Source organism: Seriola lalandi, unplaced genomic scaffold (assembly GCF_002814215.2).
Source record: "Seriola lalandi dorsalis isolate HSWRI2012SDOR001 ecotype SW California unplaced genomic scaffold, Sedor1 jcf7180002054748, whole genome shotgun sequence".
In the NCBI taxonomy this organism is placed as follows: Eukaryota; Metazoa; Chordata; class Actinopteri; order Carangiformes; family Carangidae; genus Seriola; species Seriola lalandi.
Window position 1 is genome coordinate 275713 of NW_019525301.1, and position 10637 is coordinate 286349.

Here is a 10637-nt window from a genome sequence, read left to right on the forward strand (position 1 = left end):
CCTGACCTAGTATAGACATTTTGTGGGATGGTGAATGTGGAGTGAAGCAATTGGTGATTACCATTTGTGCAGACCAGGAAATGTACACGTTTTTCTCCCGAGTGAGGCATCATCTTATTACACTATCTTCAGTCTGGTTGCCTGTTTTAGGGCACTTGGTTTGAGTACTTTGCAAGCTCCAACAAAAGTTGTTGGTGAAGCCCCCTACACAGAGAGATCTGTCTATGTGTAGGGAAATGATCAAGCATTAATGGGCCTATTAATGTACAGACTCAAATTTAAAGAAATGTGAATGTTCTGATTATAAAATTCCATATTAGTGAGTAGATATTTTATTTTGCCAAAGTGTTATATTATTTGTTCTTTGGGCATCAAGCAAGCAGGAAGTGAGATTTCAAAGCTCACTAATAATACATAATTTAAAAAAGCTCAAACTAAATATCAGCTGATCTCAGATGTTCATCATCCAAGATCCTGTTTTAAAAAAAGCCAAAGATAACAATTATGGTTTCACATTGAAGAAATTAGACCATAGGACTCCAAAAGCATACACGTCTAACCTCAATGCCAAACCCAACCAACTTGGACCTTGGTTCTGGTCAGTTGTGGTTTCGTTTTTGTTCCCAATACGCACATTAATTCTCCCAACAAGGCCAATATTTGTCTGTGAGACAGCTGTGAAGGCTTATGTGTCTGATTTCTCATGCTCTGGATGCTGCATGGAGCAGACTGCAGGGGGTGCTGGTGAATCACTGCAGCAGCAGCAGCACCAGCAGCAGCAGCAGCCTTGTCACATGATGTCAACTGTAATTCAAAGTCCTGCTGAGAGCAAGAGATCTTTAACATATTAATATAACATGTTCTCGACTATTTGAGACTGAATTTAATTTATCCTCAGAGTCGTGTTGGAGTCAGGCAATGCTTTCAGAGACAACAGGGAACCCTCTGTCTTCAGCTGTTCTCAAGACACTTGTCAAACCCACTGACATTTCTGTAAAGGCATCATCTTTAACCTCCTTTGTCAGAACCACTTTGCCTCTGCTGATTCTTCTTAGAAACCACTCTGCACACTGCTGTTGTATTATGCAACCCGCTACCTTATCTGAACCCACACTGTTGGCTCTTAAATCTCTTACATAAAATGAATTGATCTCATTAAAGAGATGTTAACATAGTATGTCCTCTTCTCTGTATGAATATTGTGTTCAATTGTTTCTTGGAATAATAAAGACAACAAATTGACATTAATTAACAATGAACACTTGTGGCATTTCATACTCCTATTTCTGTGATATCTTTCTGATCAAACTTGTTTTTATAAGCTGCTGTAACTTGGATGGTGTAGCGTTTAATGTTGTCAAGTGTTAGAGGGCATCTCTGTCAATCCGTCAACATTTGCATCTCAATAGTGAAGGGAGACAGATTTCCTATACATTTCAATAGACAGGGACCGGCAGATGAGGCTGCTGACTGATCCCAGGCCTGCTCACTCACTACATGCAAGCGGACGTGCGTCGCATAGACGAGACGCTGCTGTAGCTGTGTGATAGACCCGTGCGGTCGCTTCCACCCCTGCGAGCTTCCGACCTCCCCATCGGCTTCTTACTAACATGTTTGCTTTTGCAGGCTACGCAGCCATAGAACTAATATTGTAGCTGTCGCGGCTGAGGCTGCGGGTGCGTAATTGCGCCATGCTTCCGCTCCACACCGCCTGCTTTTTTATTCCTCGAGACGAACGGGAAACCTCCGCCATCAGTGGAAATTGAGATGTGTTTTCTGAGCCGCTCGTCTGCTGAACGGATGCCTTCCGAGATGGTGTGTGAACCCAAACCTGGTTGTCTCTGTTCAGCAGAGGCTGGGTCAACAGACAGGGATGCTTTCTGTGCCGGACACTTGTGAGATGAAGGATAAGAAGAAAAAGAAGAAATAGTGAATGATTTGTGTTTGGGTTTTTTTTATTTTGTTTTTTTGGTGGGGATCAGTGCACATCGGGATGGATGTGATCCGACGTTGAACGGATGCTTCTGAGTGGAATTTATTCCTGACTGTTTTTTTTTCTGTTCAAAGGGGCGGTGGATCGTGATGATGGTTTATTTCCATTCAGCCCTGGCAGGATACTACCGTTCGTCGGTGAATTGATGTGGGAATACACGCTACCTCGGCTGCATAGATGGCAAACACAAGTGAGTTTGGGGAGAGCAGCCCGTCCTTCCACAACTATGCGTCCATGGCCTCTGCGGTCAAGCTGGCCTCCCTGGGTCTAATCATGGGCATCAGTCTGCTGGGCAACGCGTCGCTGTCGCTGCTGCTGCTGAAGGACAGCTCGCTGCACAAGGCTCCTTACTATTTCCTCCTGGACCTGTGCCTGGCAGACGTGGTCCGCTCTGCCGTATGTTTCCCCTTCGTGATGGCGTCGATCAGCGGCGGCTCCTCTTGGCCGTACAGCGCGCTCAGCTGCAAGATCGTCGCCTTCATGTCGGTGCTCTTCTGCTTCCACGTCGCCTTCCTGCTCTTCTGCGTCAGCGTCACCCGGTACATGGCGATCGCCCACCACAGGTTTTACTCCAAGCGGATGAATCTGTGTACGTGCGTGGCGGTGATCTGCATGGTGTGGACTCTCTCCGTGGCCATGGCTTTCCCCCCGGTCTTCGACGTTGGCACCTACAAGTTCATCCGTGAGGAGGAGCAGTGCATCTTCGAGCACCGCTACGTGAAGGCGAACGACACTCTGGGCTTCATGCTGATGCTGGCCGTCATCGTGGGCACGACCCATGTGGTTTACATAAAGATGCTGTGCTTCGTTTACGATCACCGTAAAATGAAACCGGCCCAGCTGGTCCCGGCCATCAGCCAGAACTGGACCTTTCACGGCCCCGGAGCCACCGGGCAGGCCGCCGCCAACTGGATCGCCGGCTTCGGCCGCGGACCCACCCCGCCGACGCTGGTCGGCATCAGGCAAGCTTCCCACCCAGGCAACAGGAGGCTGCTGGTGCTGGACGAGTTTAAGATGGAGAAGCGCATCGGGAAGATGTACTACATGATCACACTGACCTTCCTCATCCTGTGGGCTCCCTATATAAGCGCCTGCTACCTGAGAATATTTGTGCGGGCGGCTTCGGTCCCGCAGCTCTACCTGACCGCTGCGGTGTGGATGAGCTTCGCCCAGGCGGGAGCGAACCCCATCATCAGCTTCCTGTTCAACAAGGAGCTCCGGATGCGGCTCAGAGCGTGTTTCCCCTGCTGCCTGGGCACACAGACACCCATGGAGCCATACTGTGTCATCTGAACCGCACCGGCCCCCGGATACTGCCAAAGACACATTTGTATCTTTCCCCAGAATGTAGACTGGTCCCCAAAACGGGATTTTGTGGAGGCTGAGCCCACTTCAGTTCAGTTTACCCACATGTTTTATTTGTGGCAAAGAGTTTACTATTTAAATCTGATTAAAAACACTATGGTGTTAATTTCTTACTATATTTTGCTTATCAGAATCAGACTGATAAAAGCTATGAGGCATATGAAGGCACAGAAGCATAATGTGATGCTTTTATATGATGTGTTTGAGGTTGACTGCCTCACCAACTGGGTCAGGAAAGCCACGTTTTGATTTACACCTCTGCATGTACTTTAGGTGACATTCAGTCCAAATATAGGATATAGCCCACATGACAAACAAATGTGTCATGCTATGTCCTATGTTTGGAGACTTTTTCCCTATATAGGCTGTATATCAAACTATTTTGGTCCACTACTATATTGTACATGAATGTCATTTTGGCTATTTGTTTGTATATTTTGAAATTATACTACAATACACCTGTCTTGAGGTTGTTTGCCTTCTGCAGAACTGATGACCGAAACACAACAGAATTATTTCATCAGTTGGTTGGAGTCCGTGTCTTTGACATCTGCGACATACTCGGTTACAAATCATTTCAGTTCCAAAAATGAGATACAGATCTCATATATTTTTAATTAGGACAATGTCAGATTTGTAAATACTGTAAAGCCCCATTCCCTCTTTCCTCATGCTTTTTTTTTTTTTTTTTATACCAGCTATGTTGTATGTTTCATAATCTCTTCAAATTCTTTGTGTTGAACAAAGTATTAAAACCCACTTTAAAGGTATTTTGCTAATTCTTACTCACCGTTATGGGTCAGTTGTGTTGAGAAATAGGTCGATTCACATTCCCTGCAGGCTACATAGATAACAGGTCTCATTTTTCTACAAATATGGACATTGGGAAAAATGTTAAAAATTTGGTGCTTTGGAAAGGATGTTTGCATTGTTTGTATTTCTTAGAAAATAAATGAGAAATGGATGATAAGTTGTTTTGGACTCTATCATCTGTTTTTAATAAGATATCTTCACTTGATTTGGCTCTGCTCTTGAATGCATCCCAGGTTATGCCACTCTCGGGTATCTATATTGTTTTGTCAGCATGCTGGTCAGCGATTTCTCATGTTTCCTGGTGCCTGACAGCCCCCTGAGGATAGGTGTGAGCGTGTTGCGTTCAGCTGTGGATTTTAAATGGTGAGGACAAGAAACATGTTTAAAGATTTTCCAGTTGAGAAAAAGTGAGAGCTGCACCCTGCAACAGACATTGGTACCTTAGTGTTTATAAAGTGCATTACCCCCTTGTCAGGCCCGTAGCTACAAGGACACAGAGCTCACTTTCTTGGTATTTATTCTGAGAGCTTAAGACTCATAACTGTATTTTGAAACCCTGCTTATGGCCCTGCGCCTTGTATCTGTGTTGGTGAACAGATGGATAAAATTGAGAATCTGAGAAGACACATTTGCTCTTTGATTCTGACAGCCTGACGCCAAACCTGACATTCATCACAAACGTTTCATATCCCTGAAAAATCTTCTGCTGTCAAGCTAATTACAGCTCGTGGAAACACAATATATCAGCGTCATGTCATGTTGTCAATGTGAGGCCAGCACCATGCACATAACAAATTTCCCGGGTGAGTCATCCGTGTCTGCCTAGAATCAAGATTAAAGGTGTGGTTTTTACTTTATTTATATATTTGTTCCAATAGGCTGTTTCTGTGCAACCTGCTTTTTAATCAGACTCCCTCAAACTCCAGTCCCCTCCTCCCTCCTGAGGCCAGTAGCAGGTTACTGATGCAGCCAGTTGCTGCTGCATTCATTGACAATGACCTCGAGTACACCAAACTGCACCTTTTAAAGACTGAGCACTTCCCTCAGTACACACTTAAATCATTGTGACTTAGCGAGGTGTTTCTGAGCTCGGGCCCTCTCCGTCACTCTGATCTGCCGCACAACCCCGAGCTCCTCAGCACACTGTCTGCCCTCGGTGCATCCATAACCATTAGCATCAAAACACGCCTGCTTGTTCCTGACAGCTGGCTGCGCTCTGTTACCAGCGCGCCGAGGTCTCGCAGTGTAATTTGCTGTGGCTCCTCGGCTGCGGGAGGATGCTCACCTGCACGTGCTCTCGTGCAATGCGGATGCAGATGCAGGTCGGGTATTTTTGGTACATCGTGTTGTCTTCAGGGCATGCAGGCTCTCGCTGTGATGCTGGGTGATGCTGGGGAAATGGGATTCTTATTGCTGGGATTTCACTGCTGGCTCTCACAGTGACCTTTCCCTCAGTCCACTGAGCTACAATGACAACCTTGGTCCTCCTCATTGGGTTTTCCTTAAAATACAGTTTGGACAGTCAGAAATAGACTGGGATAGTTATCCAAAAATTCTGAGCTGTAATGAGCTGAAATGATGATATTTAGAGAGATCTCCATCCATTAAGTGTTGCACTCCTTTAACATTTTTGTACTCATGATGGACAAATGTAACACAACAGAAATTATTTTTATTCCATACATTCTTCTTCCTTTTCAAAGTGCCTATATTACCCACAATCCAACTCTAACTGCTGACAGTTCAGTTGGAGCTTCAGGTGTGTTATCTTCATGTAATCTCAAGCAGAGCTCTAGTATGATATCATATCTATCCAACTCGTCTAATTGCAACTCATCACTGATGAAACTGATGATTAGTTTTCTTGATTATATGTTTAATCGTTTGATCTATAAAATGTCAACAAAATGTGAAAAAATGTACATCGCAGTGATTTCTTCAAATTGCTTGCTTTGTCCGACCAACAGTCCAAAGAACAATCTCAACAACAAAACAATTACAACCGAAGGTCCACATACTTTCTTGTTCTGGAGCTTTTGACTGTATCGCACTTTCCTCAGCAACAGATTGAGTTTGCTTAGTTACTGTGGCGCAGTAGATTTCCAGTTTTCCATCAAACGACACTAAGAAAATCAGCAAAGTCTCACCTTTAGGAAGCTGGAACCAGGTGTAACAATGAATCCAATGTCCAATTTCCTGTTAATTAACTTATCAATGAATTGACTTCTTGCTTCAGCTCTAATCAGGTTAGTAGTTGACACGATCATTAATTTTTAATAGTCTTACTTCATAAGTTGCATGTTGTTACACTGCTATTGTAAATTAGAACTAATTGTCTGAAGTCATTAAGATGTTACCGGTGCATATATGTTCCCTTTGTATTTCTATATACGCTTCTATGTATCATGTCTCCAGCCACTGAAGACTGATATCCATTACCTAAGTGTAAGATTGATGTGAGCCGTTGCTTTATAAATTGGATAAATGTATTTGTAGCTTTGAGCCTTGAACGAATGCAGTGAATCACATTCTGACAGTGAACAATTTCCACGCTGTCTTACTGTTTCCTGGTGTTGTGAAGACTGGCTGCCAAGGTGAATTTGATAGTAGACTCGTTTCCTCTCGTCTTTTAACACTACATAAAATGCTCTCAAAGTTTTGCTTTTTGTACTCTGGGGATGCAAGCAATTGAGGATGAAAAAATACTGTCATATCTGCTTTTTGGTTATGAGTGGATAATGAAATTATAACCCAATTAGTACATTTTACGACCGGTGAAATAATGTGTGTTTCTCCTCATGTTTCCCTAGAGGGCAGCTGAAAGCTCACCAGAAACTCTACGTGCAGATCACTATGTGAGCCAGTGTTACACAGAGGATGTAGAGTTATGATTATTCTTAATGGCTACAAATGAGATGCTAGATGAGGAAAAGGCTTTTTCCATTTATATTCTGATTGCACTCAAAAATCAAACAATGTATAAATAATAATATGGAATAAAATCTAACCATTCAGAGAAATGATTCATTATGAGCCACTTTAAAATAGTGTTTTTCCTCTGTGCTCTTTGGTTTATCATTCACTGTGAGGTATCTGTTTTTAACAGAGTACAGAATACCTATTTTTAAAGTGCAATGTCTGAAACAAACAAAGCAAATATATATGAATCTAAGGACATAAATGTAGATTCATTATGCAAAGGTAAATGAAATAACCATTCAAGCTTGTAAAGTGGCTCCGTTGCAGCACTCAACTAGCGTCACGAACAGCAGGGTGCAATCGTCTTTCCCCACCTGATGGCCAAACTCAGATTTTCCTTTAAATCTACAGTTTAATTAAGTTGAATCAAAATGATGACACATTATTAAATATATCTCTTTATTCAAAATAAATTAAAAAGTGGAAACAGGCGTTTAAAGGCAGATAAAACTAGTTACAGTGCAGTTAGCAAACTGCTGTGTTGGTCCTCAGAGGTAGAAGTCTGGATACTTGTATGGTGACAGACATTTGGATCTGCCCTCTTCTATGGTGATACACGACAGGTTGGGCAGACAGGGGCAAGTGTGGTGGAGTCTTTTCCCAAAGAAAGGAACCTGGCAGCAGAAAGGGAGACACTTCTGATACGAGATATGCTTCATGTTCATCAGGTATAATGGACGGAGACACAAGACAGAGGAGTTCTTATTAACTGTCTCCTGTGTGACGTGGGAAAGGAGAGGGTCTAGGTGCTTTAGAAGTGATCACAACTGACTACCTCAGTTTTAGCTTTACAAAACCTCATTAACAGAAAACTCTCTGCTGCAAAGGATCAGCTCATTCAAGATATGACCTGCATCATCACCACCATGGAGACAAATCGATGGTTATGTGAGGCATCACAGGCGAGACTGGAGAGCAGAGAGGTCAGACTGCAGGAGAAAATCTTACCTTGTGACTCATGGGGTGACAGTCGTCTCCTTCCTGTCCCATGGGCGTGCACATACGCAGGCTGCGTATCCACAAACTCACTGCACAACACATCCCTCCTCCACACTGGGAGTCCTTCTCACAGGCCTACACACACACACACACACACACACACACACACACACACACACACACACACACACAATTTAAACATTTAAATCGTCTCATAATAACAATTTCCAGCTACTGTGCTTTAAATATATGCGACCAATTAAATTTTTCGGTTTGAAATTTTTTATAAGTAAAATGTAGCTGTCACTGGTGTGACTGGTGCTGTCGAATCAAAGCAGTAATTATGTATGTAATTATATAAGGCACACATGTCAGTTATATAATATAATTAAGCAGATTATGTAATCATTTTTATGTTAACAGGAAAAGGCAGCTTGTGTGATAATGAGCTTTTAGATAGGTGAGAACTGTATTAGCAGCAGAAGTGCAACACACTTGTGGCAAAGTGGCGTTACCTTAAGAGATTATAATACTAATGGTTGTGTTATGACGCCATTAGTCACATCATATACCTCAACAAACACACGTCAGGATCGGCGGTGATTTATTGTTCTGAGTGTTGGAATGAGAATCCGAGTGACAGCTCTCACTTTAGATGAGATGGAGGGAAACATGATGAAGAGGAGCACGAGTGATTTCATGTGACAGACGCGGATGAAAATCATTCTTATGGCTGCATGCTCCTCTCTCACCTCACATCAGCAACACAGTGTGCGAGGGTTGTTGTGACAGGGATGGGTGTTTTATTAGCAGGTTACTGCAGTGATGTGAAGTACACTCATAAATCCTGATTGATACTGAACTGATAGATGCACAATAGATGCTGCACTATTTCCATTTTTCATTCAAATAGTTCTTCATGCTTTAAGAATCACAGAAAAGCCCAAAACACAATGTCTGTGTGGCTTCTTTTTCTTTTTTTAAACTCTCAAAAGAAAATAGTTCTACATTATATTGTATAATGATGCATATTCAGCACAAGGTCATTTCCTATTTTCCTGAGCTGAACCTGCAAAGCAATGTAAAATTGAAATACTTTATATGATTATTTGGGGAATAATTTTGCACTATTAAAAACAGATTTATATCGTAATGAATGTTAAAATGAGGCTTTGGTCTAAGCATAAATAAGACCTGACAGGCACACAAAATATTATTCAATTTTTGTTTCTTTAGTGTTGCAGAGTTGCAAAATGACTACATTCTTCATAACTTATGCTGAATACTTGCCGTTAAGACTAAGGAAAATATTAATCAGTGCACACCAGGCAACAATTTCTTTTCTGAAAAAGCAAGTGCTTGTTCTGCATGTAAGCCAAGAGCTTCCCCTCTCCCTGTCAGGTATCTACCTGTTTGCTCGCACTTACCCCTGTGATGACGGCTGAAGAACCTCGGGACACCAACAACAGGGAGAAGAGCAGTAAGAAGAAGGACCTCATGATAAAGAGCTGTCTTTGTGCTCCCGTGCCCTCCAGGGTGAACAGTAAGGATGCTGAGGCTGACCGACCTTGCTGCATGAGCACAAGTAACAGACCGCAGAGACTAGTGGCCTCCAAACTCATGTGTTGAGGGCTGGCGGAGGTTTATAAACCCAGCCCGCCATTCAGGAACTCTGTGACTCATTCACACCAACATCGCCTTGCAGAGGCTTCAAAAAAAAAGAAAGAAAAAAAAAAAGCCAAGACCAAGGTAAACTTTAACATGACAATACCCCCTGCCTCGTCATTGCTGTCCACTGTGAATTCATGTTTTCATTTCATGCCAAAACACAAAAAGCTTATTTTACACTAAAGCTGGTCAGTGTGTGTGAGCATATTCACAATATCCTCCTGTTGTATTCCTTAAGGCTTTTTTCTCTGACCCTTTCAGACCCCAAGGCCACAGGTATGAATATATCCTTTCACACATCTTTGAATTTCTGAGGCCACTGTGCTCCTGAAAATAAATAAGGCCACTTATTATCTTACACCGTGTATTTTGCCTGTTCTCATTGGCAGTGACAAACGTCCTCTAACACCCAGCACGAAGAACATCTAGGTCTGACGTTTTCACTGTCTTTACTGATAAACTATGAGCCTATATCCACATATTAGATAGTGTAATGTTGATGCTTCAACTTGACATACTCACCCTGACCTTCTGTGTGGCTGAATGAAAGCTTTATAGTTTACCAATGTTCACTACAATCCAATAATAAAAAGTATCAGGATGAGTAAAGTTCCTGTGGCGATCTCTCCAGTGTTGTGATTTCAAAATAAACATTTAATTGACTAATTGATTTACAGATTGTCAGAAAATGATATGTCAACAACAATTTTAATAATCAATTCTTAATTAGCAAGGAAAGAATAAATATTTGAAGACTTCTCAAATATGAGAATTTGACAGATTTGATCATTTTTATATCATTGAATGAACTGAAATGTAACAATGAAAATGATCCTCTGATGTACAGCTTTTCAAACAGCCACATCTGTGCGTTTTTCTT

General features: G+C 42.4%; 2 protein-coding genes across 2 annotated transcripts; one reads left to right on the forward strand and one right to left on the reverse strand.

Moving 5' to 3' along the window:
- Positions 1 to 1550: 1550 nt before the first annotated feature.
- On the forward strand, positions 1551 to 4332 carry gpr27 (G protein-coupled receptor 27). Its single transcript, XM_087178909.1, has one exon. It carries the CDS (start codon positions 2171 to 2173, stop codon positions 3284 to 3286), a length of 1116 nt encoding a protein of 371 aa, XP_087035035.1. The 5' UTR covers positions 1551 to 2170; the 3' UTR covers positions 3287 to 4332.
- A 3254-nt stretch (positions 4333 to 7586) lies between these two features.
- prok2 (prokineticin 2) lies at positions 7587 to 9711 on the reverse strand. The gene is made up of 3 exons (XM_023424645.2): positions 9517 to 9711; positions 8099 to 8224; positions 7587 to 7764 (listed from the first exon to the last, which is right to left on the reverse strand). Exons 1-3 carry the CDS (start codon positions 9709 to 9711, stop codon positions 7639 to 7641), a joined length of 447 nt encoding a protein of 148 aa, XP_023280413.2. The 3' UTR covers positions 7587 to 7638.
- Positions 9712 to 10637: the final 926 nt, after the last annotated feature.

Bases quoted from the DNA above. Each gene is read 5' to 3' on its own strand.
- prok2 (XM_023424645.2), bottom strand. From the start codon at position 9,711: ATGAGTTTGGAGGCCACTAGTCTCTGCGGTCTGTTACTTGTGCTCATG. The intron at 8,225-9,516 runs GTAAGTGCGAGC...GTGTGTGTGTAG, and splicing joins CTTCAGCCGTCATCACAGGG to GCCTGTGAGAAGGACTCCCA. The intron at 7,765-8,098 runs GTAAGATTTTCT...TTCTGCTGCCAG, and splicing joins GTCACCCCATGAGTCACAAG to GTTCCTTTCTTTGGGAAAAG.
- gpr27 (XM_087178909.1), top strand. From the start codon at position 2,171: ATGGCAAACACAAGTGAGTTTGGGGAGAGCAGCCCGTCCTTCCACAAC.